This window comes from Garra rufa, chromosome 18, assembly GCF_049309525.1.
Source record: "Garra rufa chromosome 18, GarRuf1.0, whole genome shotgun sequence".
In the NCBI taxonomy this organism is placed as follows: domain Eukaryota; kingdom Metazoa; phylum Chordata; class Actinopteri; order Cypriniformes; family Cyprinidae; genus Garra; species Garra rufa.
This window is the reverse complement of record NC_133378.1, coordinates 8,653,960-8,678,118: the sequence shown is the minus strand read 5'-3', so window position 1 is coordinate 8,678,118 and position 24,159 is coordinate 8,653,960. Positions and strand designations below refer to the sequence as shown.

At 37.9% G+C, this 24,159-nt stretch overlaps 1 protein-coding gene across 5 annotated transcripts in view; it reads right to left on the bottom strand.

Annotated features, from left to right (window-relative positions):
- The window catches only part of ppp1r12b (protein phosphatase 1, regulatory subunit 12B), a 45,276-nt gene that overhangs the window by 7,160 nt on the left and 13,957 nt on the right, over window positions 1-24,159 (bottom strand). For 2 of the 5 annotated variants that reach the window (XM_073823230.1, XM_073823228.1), the window contains exons 2-6: window positions 8,142-8,158; window positions 7,896-8,031; window positions 5,871-5,975; window positions 5,620-5,670; window positions 5,286-5,336 (exon numbers count right to left, since the gene is read on the bottom strand). In XM_073823230.1, coding sequence (XP_073679331.1) covers window positions 5,286-5,336; window positions 5,620-5,670; window positions 5,871-5,975; window positions 7,896-8,031; window positions 8,142-8,158 — 360 coding nt within the window. Of the gene's footprint in view, window positions 1-972; window positions 1,048-5,285; window positions 5,337-5,619; window positions 5,671-5,870; window positions 5,976-7,895; window positions 8,032-8,141; window positions 8,159-24,159 lie in introns of all 5 variants that reach the window. The other 3 variants (XM_073823231.1, XM_073823232.1, XM_073823229.1) reach the window with 3 other exon arrangements.

Below are 24,159 nucleotides of genomic sequence, written 5' to 3'. Positions count from 1 at the left end.
CATTGTTTTGCCTCCACAAAGAGCATCTGTAGTCAGATATTTGAATGGTTAACTCTATGAAATGACGCACTGCTTTGACAAACAGAGGTAGGCATGTCATATCAGCCAGCACAGATAGCAGTATAAGTGCTGTTGTCATGACTCAGTTTGTCATAACATGGCTTCTAGATGGTGCCGAGGACAATGGCTCTTGGCTCTTTCTGCTGAGCTATTCCTTACTCAGTAGATTTCCATTACTAGTCTATGCTGCATAGCCTAAAGCAACTTTAGTCTTCCAAAATCAGTCTTCCAAAAACATTTAAAACATTGGGTATGTGTTTGTCAATGGGGTATTACTGATGTATTTTAAAACGTGACAATATCTAGAGCTTGTGTGAAACCCCAGACCTTATTTCAGGCATTTATTCAAAAACCCATTGACTTTGGGATGATGGAACCAAAAGTGTTAAAATCCAAACTCATTTCCAGGTTTTGGCCTACAAAATTACATCATCCCTACAGCACTCCAATGTGGTTTTTGTCTCTTGATTATTCAAATTACACAGATTCGTTTTGCCGTTAAATGTTGCCACAAAGACGCACAATTCCTAGTCTGAGGACATGAATGGCTCAGAGTAGGACGTCCCTGGTTGTCATCTAGTAATTAGGGTAATTACGACATAGCATGAACACAGCATTTATAATCAACATTACGCTTGCCTCAGCTATTTGGACCATCGCAATACATTCTGGGACTGTCATTTAATTTTTTCCACAATGAGTAGCAGTTTTTCATACAGGGCTCACTGTTGTCTTCATAGGACAGTAAGCCTGCTGTTGAAGATTTATGGTAAGAGTTATTTCGAGAACATAACAGAAAGAAGAGAGAATGGATCTGTGACTAAGAGTGATCTACATGACCCACACTGTATTGTTATGGGTGTGTTTGGGTGTGTGTGAGCAGGCAACCACGCGTGGGGCAAAACCACTCACCATCCGCCCCTCTTTCACCCAGTCCAGCTGAGGATGAACTCAGGGCTGGTAGCGAAACCTCACTGAGGGCGTCTGCTGGGGCAACAGTGACATCACTGATCAAACAAATACAAGTGCTTCTCATTTTCTAATGTTTTTAAGCTCAATTAATTTTTTTTTCTTCAGTAGAACAGGAAAAAAGATTTTTAGCTGAAAGTATGGTCCTTTATTAAATTATAGAATGTAAGTCGATGGCTAGAGTTACTTTGCGAGTCAAAAAAAAGCATATCAGGCAACACAAAATTAACACCAATGGCTCTTGATGATATATTGAGATCTTATGTAGTGAAACAATTGGTCTAAGCAAGAAACTGAACATTATTTACCACAAGTAACGTGAGCCAAGGATTTCATTGACATAAGACACTTGAGTCTGCGACAGACGGTTTAGGAGTTATGAATAATTTCATACTTTTGCTCGCTGTAGCGCCCCCGTCAGGACGATTGGGGCGAGCCTTGGTGATATTGGCGCTGGTGTGAGTACTACCATCCCTCCAAATTTCAAGTCTCTACAACTTATACTTTGGTCTGCACGATCAGTTTTACGTGGAGATTGCTGATTCTTGGCTATTCTAACAATTACAATAGGATTTCAGCGCTATGTGCTTGAACCCCTAAATATGAAACAGTTTTTACTGTACCAATCTTTTTATGAACACTTGAATTTGAAAAGCTTCATCATTATGAAGTGAAACAATCAGTCTGAGCTAAAAACTTAACGTTATTTACAACATTATTACCTGTAATCCAGAGCAAACAGATCAGATTTTTTTACACAAACTGGTTATTTCTTTTTGTTTCAATGAACTGGTTCAAAACGCTGATATACCAGTTTTGAGTCAGAGTGACTGTCAGGGATGTCCTACGGTGAGTTTTGATTGAGTTAAATGAAGATCTGTGCTGCTCGAGCTGCAGACTATTTTAAATGGTTCAGTCTGATTTGGGGAACTGGTTCAACTCACTAAATTGAACCAGTTCAAAAGAATGATTCATTCGCAAACTGGACATCACTCTGGACCGTTTGCCTGAGGTAGAGGTCTTCTCAGGTCCCAAAATCCATACCCAACCTGAATCACTTCTTACACAAACCCAAAGTGCATACATTCATTTTTTAAATGAGCAAACCTGAGCCGAGACAGACCCGATGAAATTAGACCCGAGGTCGACCCAATGGCATTTAGGCTATTTTTGAACCCGACTGAAGTGGATTTTAATTTTCTATGTGTGTTTCTCAAAAATAAACTTAACACGAATGCAAAAGTAGGCTACGCATTTGGGATAGATTAAAAGAATCCGGGTCTTATCGGGTCCATTCAGAAAAAGCACAATTATTGTAATTACCTGAGACCTGAGGCCACTAATACCGAACATGACCCGTGCCCGAGAGACTCGTAGAAGTTTTGGACCCAAACCCACTCGGGTCTCAGGGTCGGACCTCAGGTTTTCGGATCCTCTAGCCTGAAGCTATGGATTACAGGTAATGTTGTCAATGATATTAGGTTTCTTTCACAAACTGATTGATTTACTTCATAGGACCTCAATATTGAGTTCCCTCTGTTGGCACCCTTAGTAAATATGAGCAAAGCTGGCTTTGAAAATAAATCTGCATTGTTTATCCTGTTGATCTTTCCAAAAAAATCTCATTGTGAATTTTTTTTTTTTCTCTAGTTCACGTTGGCCACAATTATTGGCACCTAATTATTGCAACATCCTCTTCCCAAGATAACAGCTCTGGATTTTCTAACACCTGATGATTTTGAAGAACACCTGACAAGAGTTAAGAGACCATTCCTTCATTCAGAATCTTTCCAGATCCTTCAGAATCCCAGTTCCATGTTAGTTCTTCTTCTCTTCAGTTCACCCACTAATTTTCTATAGGGCTCAGCTCAGGGAAGTGGGATGGCTATGGCAGAAGCTTAATTTTGTACTCAGTGACACATTTTTGTGTTGATTTTGATGTTTGTTTTGGATCATTGTCCAAGCACAGCCCATTATAGTATTTCTAACATAGATTCCATGATGTCATGTATCTGAACAAGATGTCCAGGACCTCCAGCAGAAAAATAGACCCACAACATTAAAGATCCAACGGTTTATTTAACTCTTTTTTTTAGTTTCATCTGACCATAGAAGCCAGTCCCGTTTGAAGTTCCCAGTCATGTCTGACAACTAAATATGCTGAAGTTTTCCAGGATTTTTCTTGAAATCCTCCCATGTGATGATTTCTCTGCAGTATTCCAGCTGTGAGACTTGGAGAGTTCAAACTCTCCTCATTGTGCATTAAGACGAAATAGACACACATCCTCTTCCAGACAGATTTGTAACATGTTTTGTTGATTTGAACTTCTTAATTATTGCCATGATAGTGGAAATGGGGATTTTCAATGCTTTAGCTATTTTCTTAAAGCCATTTTCTATTTTGTGAAGCTCAACAATCTTGCACTGCACATCAGAACTATATTCTTTGATTTTACTCCATCTGATGGATGATTAAGGGTTTTTGGCCTTTGTGTTCTTCATATTTATAATCCTGTGGAATAAGAAGTCATGGCTGGACAATTGAATGCTCCTAGACACCCTGGTATGCTAAAAAATGTAAATACAAAAGGAAAAATACTTTAGAGATATTGTATTCAGAAGAATTTTTAGGGGTGCCTAGCCTGGGTGTCCCCATACTGCCTTGCGCAGCGCGATTTTATTCACGCTTCTAGTCAGTCTGGAAACCATGGACCTAATTTTCACCTAAGATAGGGAACCAATCACAGAACGGGGAGGGAGCAGCAAGACGATGACGCCTTCTATGCGACTCACCGAAGGATCCAGCATGGCAGCAGACGCAAAGTTATCTCAAAGAGTGGTACTTCTATACTCTTTGGTTATCTTTCGTGTCTACACTGGACGCGAGCGGCGCGACCCGACGCGACAAATGACATTAGAACGCAAGTTTATTTTGAAAAAAGAGCAACTTTTGGCGTTCGCTCTACATACGTCATTCGGGATAATTGAAATGATTGGCTATGAGCTACGCACAGGTGCATTTGATAGACATTCGTATCGCCCAATAAACGGCTCTGGGCATTCGTAAACCACGCCTCAAATACGAGAAAATGAACATGTGGTTCCCAGACCACGAATCATGACGAAGTCATAACGTGGTCTGGTGATAGCCAGGCTAAGGGGTGCCAATAATTGTGGCCAACATGCATTGTAGATAAAACATTTATTTCATACTGTGAGTTTCCCTCCACTTTCAATTGTTCTACTTAAATGAAAGGTTAGAATTTTGTGCATTTTTTTGAATGAAAGTTTAAAAAGATAAACAATGCATATTTATTGTCACAGCTGCTCATATTTACCAAGAGTGCCAATATTAATGGAGGGCACTGTATTGTCAGGAGCCAAGGGTATTGCCTGATATGCTTTGTATGACTCTCAGAGTGACAGCAACCACTGACTTGCATTTTATGAATCACAAAGGACCACAATTTCTTTACCGTTTTACTGAAGATTTTTTTCATCTTGGATGGGTAGGTAAATCAACAACAAATTTTCATTTTTGAGTGAGCTATCCTATAAAGAATTGTTAACTAAAAGGTTGTTTGGGAAACCATAAACAATTTGTTTTAAAAACTTTATTTTTATAAGAGTGTATTTTATTCCAACTATGGTGTTTTAAAGCTAAAGCTGTTTGCATGTTTGCAAAATCAATGACAATGTCATCCACATATCTAGGCGGATCTAATCAACTTTGAACTAATCTGAGTCGAAACACCCCAGAAATCTTGTTACCTCAATTGCAACATGGATCAATTATCCAACTGAGCCTGGCAGACTACAGCAGCCACAGATATCTCATCCGCCTTGCATTGATTTGGCCTTTCATAATTTTGGCACTGTGTTCTTCTTGGCCCCTCAAAATGCCAACTATGTGCAATTACTGCTGGAATGCTGAACAAAAGCCGTGCCGTGTCTCTATGCTGGAACTAGGTCACCATGAACTGCTGCAGCTGTGAGACGCTATAGAGCTGAGAGTAGTGGCCATGACTTTGATGTGGGCCAGTAGAGCATTGTGGTGTCTGAGATTGACTAACATGGGTCAAAACAGGCATGGTAGTTACACTAGCTGTTAAAATAAGTGATCTAACCTTTTTAACAGTTAATTCAAACAAACTGTGCTAGTAAATTTTGAAGTTAGCATCTTTGAACATGCTTTCGAAAGTCACCCCAACTCAGACTCAGAATAACACGGCATTTAAGAGACATTTTCCTTTTACCTTTAATTCTTCTTCCATGTCTGAAACCCTTTTCTCCAATGCTTCTTTTTCCTACACAAGCACATGAAAAAATACTGTTAGGATTTTTTAAAATATTTTTTTAATAATATAAAATAATAGTCTCAATTTTATTTTATTTTATATTATACATTTTTAACAAATACATTAAATTAAATTAAAATGTATGAAATATATCATAAAATGAAAATAAAATATTTAACACCGTTACGAAACATGGGTTATTGAGCTACTATGAGAATAGCATGGAGGAGGAATATCAGTTTGAAATTTTCACAAAGTGTCAATAATGACTATATAATGATAACATATATACCCTTTTCTCTGATTCAAATACAGTGGACCTCTCTGATATTCTGTCCTGCCTCTGAAAAAGATTAATGAGCAAAAGAGAATAAATGCACAAAAAAATCAAAACTGTAAAGGGATAAAATAACACTGTAAATTCCTAATTGGATTCAGAGAGCAGGCCTGTGCTATTGTTTTTAATAAAGTTGGATGAGGGTCATATTAATGATTCAGGCCACAGAAAATCTCTCTCCTCATCTGGTGGGGTTGTCCTCTCACCTGTGCAATTCTGTCAAGCTGTGAGCGGATTTTGGTGAGCTCCTGTTTGCTGTCCTCCAGTCGAGACTTCAGCTTTTCATTCTCAGACAGTGCGTCCTCATACAGCTGATAAAGTGAAATAAACAGGGATCGAGGTCATCAGACTAATTTAGCATCTCCACTGGGAGCTGCTTTCCTGTCGCTGGTCAACAAAAGACCGCTAATGGTCTGCGCGTTGGATAAACAGATTAGCATTTAGAAATATTCAGAATCTGCAAAATGTTAATTATTTTACCAAAATAAGAGGGATAATACGAAATGCATGTTATTTTTTATTTAGTACTAAGATATTTCACATAAATAATGTTTACATATAGTCCACAAGAGAAAATAACAGTTGAATTTATAAGAATGACCCCGTTCAAAAGCTTACATACACTTGATTCTTAATACTGTATTGTTACCTGAATGATCCACAGCTGTTTTTTTGTTTAGCGATAGTTGTTCATGAGTCCCTTGTTTGTCTTGAACAGTTAAACTAGTTTTTCAGCATTTTTGTGTATTTGAACCCTTTCCAATAATGACTGTTGGATTTTGAGATCCATCTTTTCACACTGAGGACAACTGAGGGACTCATATGCAACTATTACAGAAGGTTCAAACGCTCACTGATGCTCCAGAAGGAAAAATTATGCATTAAGAGCCAGGGGGTGAAAACTTTTGAACAGAATGCGGAGGTGTACATTTTTCTTATTTTGCCTAAATATATTTTTTTCCATTTAGTACTGCCATTCAGAAGCTACAAAGGGTACTAACATGTTTCCCAGAAGACAAAATAAGTTAAATTTAACCTGATCTTTAAATTCAGGAAGTTTTCACCCCCAGCTCTTAGTGCATTGTTTTTCCTTCTGGAGCATCAGTGAGCGTTTGAACCTTCTGTAATAGTTGCATATCCATCAGTTGTCTCCAGTGTGAAAAGATGGATCTCACAATCACACAGTCATTGTTGGAAAGGGGTTGAATACACAGAAATGTTGAAAAACCAAAGAATTTGTGAAACCTGAAGGATTCTTCTGAGGAACATCAGGCAGTTTATTGGTTCAGGACAAACAAGGGACTCATGAACAACTATCACTGAATAAAAAAGCACATATTAAGAATCAAACTTTTCATTTTTATAATTTTAACTATTATTTTCTTGTGTGATTGTGAGATTCATCTTTTCACACTGGAGACAACTGATGGATATACTATTACAGAAGGTTCAAACGCTCACTGATTCTCCAGAAGGAAAAACAATGCACTAAGAGCTGGGGTTGAAAACTTCCTGAAATTAAAGATCAGGTTAAATTTAACTTATTTTGTCTTCTGGGAAACATGTTAGTACCTTTTGTAGCATCTGAATGGCAGTACTAAATGGAAAAAAAGATATTTAGGCAAAATAAGAAAAATGTACACCTCCTCATTCTGTTCAAAAGTTTTCATCCCCCAGCTTTTAATGCATCATTTTTCCTTCTGGAGCATTTGAACCTTCTGTAATAGCTGCATATGAGTCCCTCAGTTGCCCTCAGTGTGAAAAGACGGATCTCAAAATCCAACAGTCATTGTAGGAAAGGGTTCAAATACACAAAAATGCTGAAAAACCAGTTTAACTGTTCAGGACAAACAAGGGACTCATGAACAACTATCACTAAACAAAAGCACAGCTGTGGATCATTCAGGTAACAACACTGTATTAAGAATCAAGTGTATGTAAGCTTTTGAACGGGGTCATTCTTATAAATTCAACTGTTATTTTCTCTTGTGAGTATATGTAAACATCTTTTATGTGAAATATCTTTAGTCAGTACTAAATAAAAAATAACATGCATTTTGTGTAATCCCTCTTATTTTGGTAAAATTAACATTTTGCAGATTCTGCAAGGTGTATGTAAATTTCTGACTTCAACTGTAAGCATTGTCTATGTCATAAAATAGTTTTGTGGAATAATACCTAATGAAATGAATGCACAGAAAGTATTTTATTAACCAAAAAGTTATCCTGACCTTCTTATAGTCCCTGCTGGTTGAGTCGTCCTCTGTTTTGCTGAGAGAGGCGAGTCTGTTCTCTCTGCGTGTGTATGTGCTGGTCCGGGCTGACAGTCTGTCTGACGGAGACTCAACACCACTAGAGTCTGACCTGCTTATAACATAAATCATGAAGTAAGTGTTGATCATACCAGTTTTTATAAATTTATATACAGTATGCAAATGAAAGAATAGTGTTTTAAGACAAGGAATAGAGCAGCTTACCTTGACGCCCGATCTTGCTACAAAGAAGAAAAAAAAAGAAGTTAGATAAAATATGCTATAGTTGTCATTTAACATATGTGACCCTGGACCACAAAACCAGTCTTAAGTAGCACGGATATATTTGTAGCAATAGCCAAAAATATATTGTATGGGTCAAAATGATCGATTTTTTAATGCCAAAAATAATTAGGATATTAAGTAAAGATCATGTTTCATTAAGATATTTTGTAAATTTCCTACCATAAATATATCAAAACTTTTTGATTGGTAATATAAAATAGTTGTTTCTCGACATACATTAATGGAAAACTTATTTACTCATCTTTCAGATGATGTATAAATCTCAATTTTTTTCAAAAATCAACCCTTATGACTGGTTTTGTGGTCCTGGGTCACATATGAAGGTGATAACCACATTACACCAACAAAATAAAGTACCAAACAGTTTTACCAAAAATTGATGTATTGTATTTATTTAGGACGTAGTTCCACGGTATTCTTTGAAATACCATATAAATAAAATTTAGATGTTAATCACCCATGTTTTTTTTTTCTCTAATGAACCATTGTGAAAGAAAAATACACAAAATGAGTGCTTAAAGGATTAGTTCACTTCCAGAATAAAAATATCCTCATAGTTTACTCACCCTCACCCTCATGTCTTTCTTTCACCGGTCGAAAAAAAGTAATGTTTTTGAGGAAAACATTCCAGGATTTTCTCCATATAGTGGACTTCAGTGGGGATAAACGAGTTGAAGGTCCAAATTGCAGTTTCAATACAGCTTCAAAGGGCTCTACACGATCCCAGCCAATGAAAAAGGGTCTTATCTAGCGAAATGATCTGTCATGTTGTAAAAAAAAAAATCTAATTTGTATACTTTTTAACCACAAATGCTCATCTTCCACTAGCTCTGCGATGTTTCACGCATTACATAATACCGTTGGAAATGTCAAACGCTTTTAGTTCTTCATCTGTGTACTCCAGAGTAGGGTGAAAAACTCCAAGTCATTTTCTCCTCCAACTTCAAAATCGTCCGACATCGTTGTTTTATCTATTTTTTGTAAAGGCCGTTTGACTTTCTTTGCGTGTCCGCTTTGTAAACACTAGGTTTGTACTTCAGCCTACGTCGCGTGTGACCTTTCCAATGTGATTACATACTGTAATGCGTGAAATCAAGCAAGTGCAAGATGAGCATTTACAAAATGACAGATCATTTCACTAGTTAAGACCCTTATTTCTCGGCTGGGATCGTGTAGAACCTTTTGAAGCTGTATTGAAACAACTGTAATTTGGACCTTTAACCGTTGATCCCATTGAAGTCCACTATATGGAAAAAAATCCTGCAATGTTTTTCTTAAAAACGTCTGAGGTTATGCATGGTTCTCTGAGAAAGGGAACGAGATATTGCATCCTCTAGTCCCCACAAGCAACCCCTAGAGGATGCAATTTAATATTCCCTCGAAAGAGAACATCTCAGGTTATGTATGTAACCATGGTTCCCTGAGAAAGGGAACAAGACACTGCGTCCTCTAGTCCCCACAAGTGACCCTTAGAGGACGCAGGTCAATGTTCCTTTTAAAGGGAACATCTCAGGTTACGTATGTAACCATGGTTCTCTGAGAAAGGGAACAAGACACTGCATCCTCTAGTCCCCACAAACGACCCCTAGAATACACAGTTTAATATTCCCTCGAAAGGGAATGTCTCAGGTTACGTGTGTAACTACGGTTCCCTGAGAAAGGGAACGAGATACTGCATCCTCTAGTCCCCACAAGCGACCCCTAGAGGATGCAATTTAATATTCCCTCGAAAGAGAACATCTCAGGTTATGTATGTAACCATGGTTCCCTGAGAAAGGGAACAAGACCCTGCGTCCTCTAGTCCCCACAAGTGACCCTTAGAGGACGCAGGTCAATGTTCCTTTGAAAGGGAACATCTCAGGTTACGTATGTAACCATGGTTCTCTGAGAAAGGGAACAAGACACTGCATCCTCTAGTCCCCACAAACGACCCCTAGAGTACACAGTTTAATATTCCCTCGAAAGGGAATGTCTCAGGTTACGTGTGTAACTACGGTTCCCTGAGAAAGGGAACAAGACACTGCGTCCTCTAGTGCCCACAAGTGACCCCTAAAGGATAAAGTTCAATGTTCCCTCAAAAGGGAACTTCTCAGGTTACCTATGTAACCATAGTTCCCTAAAAAAAGGGAACAAGGCACTGCTTCCTCCAGTCCCCACAAGCAACCCCTAGAGGACATAGTTCAATATTCCTTTGAAAGGGAATGTCTCAGGTTACGTATGTAACCATGGCTCCCTGAGAAAGGGAATGCGACACTGCGTCCTCTAGAGGTCGCTTGTGGGGACTAGAGGGCGCAGTTCGATGTTCCCTCGAAAGGGAACCTTAATTTCTTTTTGACTAAAGAAAGACATGAACATCTTGGATGACATGGGGGTTTGTGTCCATCTGATCACTAATCTGAATCACATTTCGACAAATCTAAACAAGCTGTTTTCAGATTTTCTGTGATTTTTCGATCTTCTTGATCAGATCACAGTAATTGGATCTTAATGTAAGCACGTTTAAACGTGGCCTTAGTGTGCAAACAGGAAAGTTTTGAAGTGTGACTGAACCTGTGATATAAGCAAGTTGGAACAGCACTAAATCTGAGTCTGCTAGACCTATCAATCCGTCAAGGGAAGTCTGTCATATAAACGCCTGGAGCAAGAGTATGATATCATGTTTTTGCAAACTTGTGCATATGTGTGTCTGCATAAAAATGACATCATGTCGTGAAGTGTTTTTTAGTACACCCACTTCCTCTCAGTAGAAAACATACCAACTCCATTTAGCGATGACAGCAAAACAGCTTATTTCAACAGGATTTGTGCTTTTTGTAATAAACTGTTGCTAATTTTTGTCCACTAGCACATACTTTCCTACATTTTTCTTGTACAAGCACATAAATCAGCTTGTTTTTATGGGAGCTTATCTTGCAAACACTAAATCTTCTGAAAGAACATTTAATTTCCATTTTAGGTACATGCTGTACAAAGCTGCATATTGTAAACATCACTGTCCAGCATCACTCTCTGGATGACCTTTTATCCAGAGGATGTGCATAAATGGTAAATGACTCGTGTAAAGGTCTGACAGCCCAAGCAGAAACATTCATAACAAAGATGGCAAGCTACAAGCCACTCGTAATTTCAAGTAGTTAAACTACAGTCAAGCTACTCAGCGGGTGCAGATTCCACACGGGTCTGGTAATATGTTCTCATTGCTTCAGATTTAAGGCCGTTCGGTCCAAAGAGAAAGAGAGAGAGAGAAAGGCAGAGAAAGAATCCCCTCTGTTCCTCTGCTAAAGACAGCACATCCTGTTTGGACACTCGGCAGCACATTTGATTATGCATCAGAGAGGAATAACAGTCCACTGTCTCCACGGTCTTACGGGGACGTCTGAACAACGCCAAAAAAGGTCATGCAGAATCAGTCACTACTGCCGGACAAAGTTTGGCAGAGAAGAAGAAGAGCTTTTCATGTGCTCATGAAACTAATTGCAGTAAATGAGATCTGTTTAATGAGATGTTTCTATAACTACAGGAACTTTAATCACTTTTCATAATCTCATTAGTTTAATTGGTCCACTAACGATGTCCACATACGTGCATCACTGGATAAAACATTTTTGTGCTTAATTGTATCAAATGTGCACTTGATGTACTTTAAATCTTAAAAGTATTTTTGAAAACTGTATTTGCAGATAATATAATATTGCTGAAATCAAAGGCCACTTACTGTAAGTGTACTTAAAGAGAGTTTACTTTCTAAAAAAAATGTCCTGTTTTACTTTATTAAAAATTTCCTGGCTCTTCCAAGATTTATAATTGCAGTGAATGGGTGTCGAGATTTTGAAGCCCAATAAAGTGCATCTATCCATCATAAAATGTGGTCCACATGCCTCCGGAGGATTAATAAAATGCCTTCTGAAGTGAATCGATGCATTTGTGTAATAAAAATATCTATATTTAACACTTTATAAGCCGCAATCTCTAGCTTTCGCTAACTGTCGTACATGCATTCACAAGAGAGTGGCATTGCGGCGGATGACGTAGGATCTAGACGTACCGTAAGCTGAGCTCCAGTGAGAAATTAGACATACAGAAGAGGATTTGTAAGGGAAAAAGTTGGAGGATTTCGATATAAGCCAAGAGGAGACTCGTTTTTCTTTGCTGGGACTAGCATATTCTCACCGGAGTTTACGCTGTGCCTACAGTATATCCTACGTCAACACATGTATGAGAGTTACCTAAAATAAAATATTTATCTTACACAAACACATCGATTCACTTCAGAATTCACATTTATTAACCCACTGGAGCCATGTGGAGCACTTTTTATGATGGATGGATGTACTTTTTTGGGCTTCAAAATCTCAAAAGCCATTATAAAGCTTAGGAGAGCCAGGACATTTCTTAATATAACTCTGACTGAATTTTTCTGAAAGAAGAAAGTCATATACACCTAGGATGACTTGATAGTGAGTAAATCATGGGGTAATTTTCATTTTTGAAGATAAAGGTTTGCATAACACCTCAAACTATGTCTTCCAACATTTCACAAGGGAAATTATGGTGATAAAAATTACATTAAAAAAATACATAAAAAAATGTAGCTGCTAGCAGCAATTACCGGGGTTCGAGCATTTAAGGCCTTTATGGTTATATGCTGTTAGGGTGTAGGCCAACATGAAATAAATAGCTGATACCAGAACTCATCCATGATGGAAAATATGATTTTATTGAGTTTGAGTTCAAACTATAGGACTAGTTCACCAAAGTATGTTTTTTAAATAGTCTTAAATATTAAAAGAACAGTTCGATTGACAATGGTGGTCCTAGTTGTTCAGAATGAGGAGATCTATCATATGATTTGAAGATATAGTGTATATGTGAATATTTGGACATTTTACTGCAAATTTAGTTATTTTACAATAAAAATGTCATGTTTTGACACCTTTTTAACTGTTATAGCGCCACCTATGGTCCGATCTTCATGAAAATTTGCATGCATGTTAAGAGTCATCTGGTACATCTTTTCACCAAAATCGTAAAGTTTTGAGTTTTTGTTTAGGTTTTATAGTCTTTTGGTTATATGTGGCCAAGCCCCTTTTTAAAATGACCCCGTTATAGCTAACCAAGGGACAAAACTCAACGTTTTTTTGGGTTTTTTTTTTTATAATTATTGATCTAGAGAGTCCAGAGAACTGCACTGCAGTGGTTTGATCAAGACTGGGTGAAAAACCTAGAACTAGTTTGCAAAAGTATGTTCTTAACATGATTGAGAATAATTCATGAACGATTTGATTGACAGCAATATCTCATTACGCTCAAGAGTTATATAGCTAAATGTAGCAATTGGCTAACATTAGCATAGAATGTTTTGCCATTCCTATCTGACCGTGAGTCGAAATTTCAACTTCTTTTTGATAATTATTGATATTCAGTGTCCAGACAATATTTCTGCATTGGTTTGGTTCCGATCGGGCGAAAAACCAAGGACTAGTTAGCAAAAGTAGGTTTTGGAAAAATTTCAAAATGGTGAAAATTTGCATACCAGAATTTCATGTTTTTGCTCGCTGTTGCACCACCTATAGGCCGACTGGGGTGAGTCTTTGTCAGGTTCTCCCCAAATTGAGCTCTATCATTTGGCCTAGATTTTAGTTTCTTGGCCTTACGGTTTGGCCTGCACGATCAGTTTTACGGCGGAAGAATAATAATAAAAGAAATCTTAACAGTTTCAATAGGGTTTCAGCACTACGTACTCAAACCCCTAATAAAAAGGCTGACAACTAGCACACAACTAAATAATATTTCACCCTTTTTGCACGATTTGACAAAATTGGCATGATTAAAAAAGAATCTCTTCGGCGAAAAGTACAAAAGCTTTGGTGAAAAGTGGCAAAACTGTTGCTCATACAAAAATGATGGCACAAACGAGTGCCAGTCCAAATGTTTGACGTAAATCTATTTTCACACATGATGCAATGCATTTTGAAAAGGTTTATTTTACTATTTGTTTAGTATAGTAATAATAATAATATATTCTTTATGATGGATATTTGTATAATATTTTAAGACTGAAATTCTAGGACAAGTGTAAAACAACCAAATCTACAGATAGAAGCCATAGTACATAGTACAGTATATTTAGCTTCGCGTCGTGCCTAACAATGCCCTTCAGCCATGATTTATTCACGATACAGCACGGCCTCTCATACCTTATTTCTTTTATAAAACGGTTACCACACAATAAAAATATTAAAATCAAAAATATATATTAATTTATATATATTAAGTTGTACGTTTTCATAAAGTAAAATCATTAACTGCCTTCCGCTGTAAAAAGTAGTCCCTAACTGCTGCAGCTGTGTTTACGTTGCTAAGGGTGGTTGCTAAGGGGGTTCAATGATACACAAAACCGTTGAGTGAAGCGGTCATAGCAGTGCCGTATCATGAATACGACACAGCTGCTGACCAATCAGAATTGAGGAATGGAACTAACCGTTTTATAAATATATATATATGTGTGTGTGTGTGTGTGTGTGTGTGTGTGTGTGTGTGTGTGTGTGTGTGTGTGTTAGGGTAACCAGATGAGATTGGTTGAAATTCGGGACGGGGGTGGGTAATGAATAATGAATAATAAAGATAATGAATTTCAAACGAAAGTGACTGAACCAATCATGTTTTTATTAATATAAGTAGCCTACATATACATATAATTTTATATAATATAGAAGTAACGTTAGGCTACTTTTATACTTCAAACTGAACTTAATGAACCAATCATATTTTTATTAACAAGTACATATGCATATAAATTGATATAGCCTAATACGTAGGCTATAGAAGTATTATTTTGAACACGGTGCCTCGCCCTCGACCGGTCTGACTGCTTCACGCGACTTCTGCCTGTTGGGGTTCCGGTACACCAGCCATGTCAATTTCATGAATGAAAATTTGCTTATCAGTGCATATCTTAATGCGCGCCTATGGTATATCTAAAAAAAAAACAAAAAAAAACAAGATGCTGCAGCCAATGAGCAGCCGGCGGGGGCTGGTTGCCAGGCTGCAGGATGATTCAACCTCACTCCACGGACAGTTTTTTATGTTTTATCAGACAACAACTATTTAAGATTTTGCTTCAGTATAATTTTCGGGACAATTAGAGCAGGATTCGGGATTCGGGACAGCAGCTTAGATTTCGGGACTGTCCCGAATTTTTCGGGACGTCTGGTCACCCTAGTGTGTGTGTGTGTGTGTGTGTGTGTGTGTGTGTGTGTGACCTGTGTTGGAAAAATGAGTCGGAATACACACTGTCTAATTTTGAGCTACAGGCAAAAGAAGTGAAAAATGTCAGTTTTGGTCAAATATGAGGTTTTCACAAAAATTAGTTCATTAAGCCCTCTTATAGCGATCCCAATGCTCCAAATAGTAATTAAACATCTAAAATTATCTTTATTTGTACATTTTCTGAGAGGAGGGCCTTTTTCTCTGCTCACTTCTGGACGACTGCTGCTGCTTCTGATCTATTGTATATTGTTGCAAATTGTTACAGCTTTGTGAATATTCATACTGAATTCTCGATGACATGAGTCAAACCAGTGAAATATAACTTTCAAAACCATGCTGATGAAAATAAAACAATAGTGCTTACTGACATTTGCAAAACGCAAGCATAAGACGCGTCTCTCGGAGAGCGTGCAATCTCTCTATAAAATGCATTATTGCAAACTATGTCTTGGCGTCATGTCATGTCTTACATGAACGATTAGGTAATGGTTGGGGAAAAATCTGATGTGTGACATTATATCAGCTCCATTCATTACAGTAGGTCTAAATATAGATCTGTCTCAATTTTAATCAACCATTAAGGCAAGACACTGCAGGTGAATAGGGTAAAAAAAAAAAAAACTTTAACTAATGGTTATCACCTTACTTACTCAGTTGATTGATTACTTTGATAATTGCAAACATTTTTTGTATTACAAGTTTTCAAAAAATGTAGGTTTAAATATGCAAATGAGGCATTATTTAATGAAATATGCACTAATTTGCATAATTTCTAGTAAAAAAATCTAAACACTGGATGAAGTCAGTTTCAAAACTCTTGTTTAATTTTTTTACATAATAGAGTCAACCGTTTTTACAGAGGGAATTTTGGGTATCTCATTTTGTCACAACATAATTCAGAAAAAACTTAGAACAGACAGGAAACATTTTTTTTACCATTTTTGGGGAAATAAAATGGTGTATAAAATCAAGCAAATTATATATGAACAAATCCTTCTGTAAAAACCTTCAGGATATAGACAGGAATAAAAATGTAAAGTTTGGTGTGTGTAAGTGCTACTGAAGTGGAGATTTATGGCTCAGTGTAGAAAAAAAATATTTTGAGAAAACGGCCTTTAAAAATTTGCATTGTAATTGAAATCTATTGACACAAATAGATAAAGTGCTGTAAAAGAAACACTTAACCGTGTTTTTTGGATGTCTTCTTTCCACTAGTCTTAAAAAACACTTAATGAAAAACCAAAAGAATGTGAAAACTTCGCATGAGCATTGGTCACGTATGTTATATTTTTGGCTGAGTTTAGAATATGATTAAAATAAACCTAAAAGAGCCTGCTTAAGAATGATTAGAATGACATATACAAGCATATGTGACAATGAGAGTATCTCACTGATCGTAACTGCATATGCTATTTTCTGGCATGATTCTATGGTGTTTTTACATGGAAATAAACAGAAGGATGAGAGCATGGCCCCTGGCCACTAGAGAGATGGGCCCATCTGAATGTTTACACAGTATTTCAGAGACGTCTGTCCTTATGTGGTTATACAGAGCGTCCCCAGGAACCTGCTCTCTGACCACATCACTGCAACACTGGAGGAGAAACAGAGCTTGACCTGCGGCACTGACTTACAATAACTGCTGCAATATCTGTGGCTGCTCTCTGCTTTACTGGCAATCGTTATGAATTCTCAAAGTGAGGCAAGACATCTTTTTCAAGTGTTTACATGTAGCCACAACAAAAAAAATTCTAACAAAGTTCACAATATGTGCTGGTGGTCTTGTTTAGTTCTGTGTGGTCACATTAAGTGGGGTAGATGAAGTCTGCATTTAGTGGATATGTGTTTTGGTGGTCTTGCTCTCATGTCAGGACATTCTGGGATCTGAGGTTATCATTATACACCATGTGATTTACCCAAGTAGGACATTCATCTATTGTTGGTCAGCATTCCTATCAAACAACCATAAACTACCTCAACCTGCAATCAGAGTAAATGGAATAGTTCACCCAAAAATTAAAATTGGCTGAAAATGCACTCACCCTCAGGCCATCCAAGACAGATTCATTACATCACTTGCTTAAGTGATGTGCAGCCTATAAAGTTTGAAATATGGATATTTTTTCTTTAGAAGGCCTTTATTAACCCTTCGGAGTGGTGTGGACCACATTTTATGATGGATGGATGCACTTCATCAGGTTTCAAAAACACCCATTCACTACCATTACAAAGACTGGAAGAGCCAGGACATTTTTTAAAAAGTAAACTCTCTTTACGTACGCTTACACAGGGTTTGAATTTGACTTTTTGATATTTAAAGGAACACTCCACTTTTTTTGGAAATAGGCTCATTCTCCCCCCGATATCACTTTTAGCATAGCTTAGCATAGATCATTGAATCCTATGAGACCAATATAGCATCGCGTTCAAAAATGACCAACGAGTTTCGATATTTAACCTATTTAAAACTTGACTCTTCTGTAGTTATATTGTGTACTAAGACCGGCGGAAAATGTAAAGCTGCGATTTTCTAGGCCGATAAGATTAGGAACTACACTTCCATTCCGGCATAATAGTCAAGGAAGTTTGCTGCCGTAATATGGACGCAGCAGGTGCAGTAATATCACACAGTGCCTGAAATTAGTTCCCAGCTAGGTAACTTCCAATGTGACTGGCGTGATATTACTGCGCCTGCTTCGTCCATATTACGGCAGCAAACTTCCTATTACGCCGGAATGGGAGTATAGTTCCTAATCTTATCGGCCTAGAAAATCGCAGCTTTACATTTTCCACCGGGATTAGTACACGATATAATTACAGAAGACTCAAGTTGGAGTTGGAGAATGAGCCTATTTCCCAAAAAAGTGGAGTGTTCCTTTAAGGCCTGGAAAAGCCTTGAAAATAGCAATATTCCTGAAGAGGTACTTGAAAAGTGCTTGAATTATTGAAAGACAATGTATCTATGAAATAAGTGTTTATTTTTGTAAATAAGCACATATCTTTTCATGCTAAATATTTTGCTTATTTCAAATAATGTCTTAAAAATAGTGAGTAGTAGCACTGACAATTCGCTGAGTAAACAGTAAAACGGTTTCGCTGAGGACGTGAAAGGAGGAACAGATGGACAAAATCAATTGAGTCATTAATGCTGGAACTGCTTCGATTGATTCAAACTCGTGACTTTGATTATTCATTTCAAGTGATTCACTAGCCAAAAGCCAGATCAAATTAAAAGAGCCATTCATTTAGATTTTCGCTTTTATTGATTTATAAAAAAAAAAAAGCACACAGTGATGGGTGAAACAGCTTTTCAAAACTCAGAATGAGTTAAACAAACGCGTCACAAAATCATTCACTGTTTTGAAACGCTCCAATTGCATATCATGAATAATTCGATTTAGATCGGGACTTCGGAGCAGGTTCACGAATCATTTGACTTAGATCGGGACTTCAAATCGTGTATCGCGAATCATTTGATTTGAATCATTCAATACGAGTAATGATTCACAAACCTTACCCATTACATCACTTGCTTACCAATGGATCCTCTGCAGTGAATGGGTGCCGTCAGAATAATAGTCCAAACAGCTAATAAAAACATCACAATAATCCACAAGTAATTCACTCCAGTCCATCACTTAACATCTTGTGAAATTAAGATTTTGGATTTCTGCGTTCCGGTATTTGTTTTTAAAGATCTGGCATTAATAAGTGCATTAGATTGTGACAGTGTGTGCGTGCATACGAGACTGAGCAAGCGCTGGTTTATGTAGGCATATTTTGAGGGTATGTATAGGTATAGCACCGCGCTTGACATCTGTTTTAAATCTGTTAATTATTAAAGTCAGATATATTTCACATATTTATACCTTTTATATACAGTCGTGGCCAAAAGTTTTGAGAATGACACAAATATTATATATACTGCTTTTAGATCTTTGTTTCAGTTGTTTCTGTGATGTACTGAAATATAATTACTAGCACTTTATACGTTTCAAAGGCTTTTATCGACAATTACATGACATTTATGCAAAGAGTCAGTATTTGCAGTGTTGGCCCTTCTTTTTCAGGACCTCTGCAGTTCGACTGGGCATGCTCTCAATCAACTTCTGGGCCAAATCCTGACTGATAGCAACCCATTCTTTCATAATCACTTCTTGGATTTTGCCAGAATTAGTGGGTTTTTGTTTGTCCACCCGCCTCTTGAGGATTGACCACAAGTTTTAAGATCTGGGGAGTTTCCAGGCCATGGACCCAAAATTTCAACGTTTTGGTCCCCGAACCACTTAGTTAACACTTTTGCCTTATGGCACGGTGCTCCATCGTGCTGGAAAATGCATTGTTCTTCACCAAACTGTTGTTGGATTGTTGGAAGAAGTTGCTGTTGGAGGGTGTTTTGGTACCATTCTTTATTCATGGCTGTGTTTTTGGGCAAAATTGTGAGTGAGCCCACTCCCTTGGATGAGAAGCAACCCCACACATGAATGGTCTCAGGATGCTTTACTGTTGGCATGACACAGGACTGATGGTAGCGCTCACCTTTTCTTCTCCGGACAAGCCTTTTTCCAGATGCCCCAAACAATCGGAAAGAGGCTTCATCAGAGAATATGACTTTTCCCCAGTCCTCAGCAGTCCATTCGCCATACTTTTTGCAGAAGATCAACCTGTCCCTGATGTTTTTTATGGAGAGAAGTGGCTTCTTTGCTGCCCTTCTTGACACCAGGCCATCTTCCAAAAGTCTTGGCCTCACTGTGCGTGCAGATGCGCTCACACCTGCCTGCTGCCATTCCTGAGCAAGCTCTGCACTGGTGGCACTCCGATCCTGCAGTTGAATCCTCTTTAGGAGATGATCCTGGCGCTTGCTGGACTTTCTTGGATGCCCTGAAGCCTTCTTAACAATGCAGTGGAAAGTTTTATTGGGATTAAGTTAATTTTCATGGCAAAGAAGGACTATGCAATTCATCTGATCACTCTTCATAACATTCTGGAGTATATGCAAATTGGGTAAACTATTTCTTTAACACTATGCTTATCCTCCAAATCCTACTAATAGTAGTGTTGATCCAAGTACATGTCCTACTTTGGGTAAATCACAGCACGTCCTGTGCTGTTGCTGTTCAGAAGTTTTAAAACCCTTGGGGGGCATCATTACCCATGGGCACCTGCTGGCCCTAAGCTCGCTCACTGTGTCTTCAGAAAGAAAGAGAGGATGAGAAATCGAGTGAACACTTTCACCACAGTAAACCATGTAGGGCAGTGCTGATGCTGTAGCACACATTCCATCCCGCTTGTAAAAATAACACTGAATCACATTAATGGAGATAGAAGCATGCAGAAGAGAAGAAACGCTAACCCACTGTTTCATAGGGATCAGACTCACACGTGTCAATTATACAATCACTTTTGTGTAATCCAACTTGTGTCAAACAATTTTAAAGAAACTTTTTTTTACATACTTTTCTATTAATTAGATAATAAAGTGACAAATAATGACAGCATAACAACATGTTTTGTCAGTTTATTATAAGATACTGACACTAATGAAAAGCACTTTTGTTGAACTTGAACAGTTGAACAGTTACCTGCTCAGGTGAACAGGGATTAAATTGACCCTTTGCAGGGAGTTTGATTGACAAGCGAACTGACCAATCATAACACTGAATCTGCCATTTTGTTCGACAAACAAACCAGACAGAAAAGTAGATTAAGATAGGTGGACTTGAACTTGAAAAATTGTCTGTATTGCCTTTTTCCACAGTTGAAAAGAGATGCCTACTGATGTTCATTCATGTTTATTTTGTGCTATAACTAGTAAAGAGGAAGAGATGATCAGTTCACATGCTGCTTGAACGCTACAGCAATCTGCCACGACACACTAAAGAGCCACAAAATGGTATTTATTGTTTCAATTTCGTAAAAAAATTACAAAATTTGAAAGCTGAGACCAAAAGTAACCTGCCCTGTCTTGTCTGTCGGCGCGATGTAAGTTTACACTTTGCTCCGCGATTTAATTTTCACTGTGTGAGAACAAGGTGACGTTAGAGCGCCATGGCGTGTCCTACATAGCAACAGTAATGATGTTGCTTCTTATGTAGTAAGAATTTTATCTATTATGAATTTGTAGTGTTTTAATATATACAGTGCCTTGTGAAAGTATTCATACCCCTTCATTTTTTTCATGTTTTGTTATGTTGCTGCCTTATGTTAAACTGGTTTAAATTACTTTTTTCCACATCAATCTACATTCCATGCACCATAATGACAGAGTAAAAACAGAATTGTCAAAACTTCATTAATGTTTTATAATTTTAAAAAAATAAAAAATAAAAATAAGTACACAGCATAAGTATTATTACACTTAACTCATTACTGAAGCACCTTTACAAAGTCTTTTTGGGTATGATGCGACAAGATTTACACATCAACATTTGGCAATTATCTGCCATTCTTCGCCTCACCTCTTCACCTTTCAAGCTCTGTCAGCTTGGTTAGGGGCTGGCAGACATTTTCTTGATTGAGTTCAAGCTGAGGCTCTGGCTGGGCCACTCAAGAGCATTCACAGAGTTGTCTATAAGCTACTGCTGTGTCCTGCTGGAAGGTGAGTTTCTAAATGCTCTGGACTGGGTTTTCATTAAAGCTATCACAATATGTTAGTGCATAGAGCTTTTTATCTACTCTGACGAGTGTCACTCAGTTCCTGCTGCTGAGCTACCAGCACACTTTAATTTTGGGATGGTACTCTGCAGGTGATGAGCAGTCCCTGGTTTCCTTCAAACATGATGCTTGGAACTGAGGTTCATCAGACCAGAGAATCTTGTTTCTCAAAGTCTGAGGGTCCTTTAGGTGCTATGTCGCAAATTCCAAGTATGTTTTCATGTGTTTTTTACTGAGGAGAGTATTGAGTCTAGCCACACCGCCATAAAGCCCTGATTGGTGGAGTGTTGCAGTAATGTTTGTTCTTCTGTAAGTTTCTCCCATCTGCATATATGATCATGGAGCTCAACTAAAGTTCAGCTTCTTGGTCACCACTCCTAACCAAAACTCTTCTCCATCAGTTGCTTAGTTTGGTCAGGAGGCCAGCTCTAGGAAGAGTCCTCGTTGTTTCAAACTTCTTCCATTAAGGGAACCTTCAATGCAGCAGAATTTCTTTCTGAACTCTTCCCCAGATGGTTTGATGCAGTCCTGGTTCTAAGATCTACAGGCATTTGTTTTTACCCCAGGGCTTGGTTTTTGCTCTGATATGCATTTTCAGCTATTAGACCTTTTATTAAGACATGTGCACCTTCCCAAATCATTTCCATTCAATTGAATTTGCCACAGGTTATCTTCATTCAAAGTGTAGTAAGAAGCAATATGAATGCTCCGGAGGTAAATTTCAACTGTCCCAGATAAGGGTATGAATACTTATGCAATGGAATTGCAAAGAAAACCTGTTTTTGTTTTTGCTTTGCCCTTATGGTGTATGGAGTGTTGATTTATGTGGGGGGAAAAGTAATTTAAAGCAGTTTAACATAAGGCAGAAACCTTATGAAAAAAAAAAAGTTGAATACTTTCACAAAACACATACAATATGTGTCTCCCCTTTATAGTTTTGTATGATATATTCACCTTTTTCTTCAATGCAGAAGTGCGCCTAAGGACAAGACTTCTGGTTCATTTGCTGCTATGAGGAAAAAACGAGAAGAATAAAAGTGCAGTAAACGGTAAAACTGTTCACACTACAAACCAGTGTGTTCATAATTAAGATAATACATTAAAATAATATGGTAAAACACACCAATTTGCAATATCATTCAGAAAAACAATATGTTTTGTACAGCTGGATACAGATGAGACCGGAAGCCTGACCATAAAATTTACAAATGGCCTCCTCTTATGGGAAAAAAGATTGAAAAAGGTCAAAATTCTTACATTTTTCTATTTGGGCACATGCACATGTGCATGCTTTTTAAACTTTGCATATTTAAAGCCCTTTTATATTGGCTTCCTTCAGGGGGTTCAAGCCTAAATGAGGGGTCAAACCTCGGGGAATTCACACCCAGACTGGCAAAGCTGGCAGAGCTCGTCCTTTTCACTATTACAGATCTGGGAACAATTATGTCAATTCTCTTACAGTGGTGAATGAGGATTTGAGTAAAGCTGGATTAATGCAGCAGGACAACTGTACCTTCAGTGCACATCAAAGGCATGTGAACTGTGTCGGGTCACAGCGTGAACACCGCAGGGCTGCTAAATTCTCCATGCGTTTAGCACATATGAGCTCTATAACTCATATACACTATGAAGTAACAGACTGAGACTGCTTCACGCAGCTGTGGGCTTCACCCTGATCCCATAACTCCACAAACTGTAACATTCACAGGATCTGGCTCATGCTGAAGTATTTATACGCAACCTCTTTAATCCACTCGTTCCCCTCATCGCTTCATCCCCCCCTTCGAGAGCCAGCTAGTCCAGCTGCCAGCTTGCAAAATGGAAAATGTGAGCATCACCGCACTCCAAAGGAGTATTACAACACACAAGTCCAAAAAAAGACTTTTCTGCTTTGCAGATATTGCTCTTCGCCGCTCCCACCGCTCTTTGTGCGATAAGCCAGATATATTAAGAGAAAACAAATCAGGTCATTTGTTTTCATTTCTTTGATTACTTTATAAGGGCTGGTTTCTTT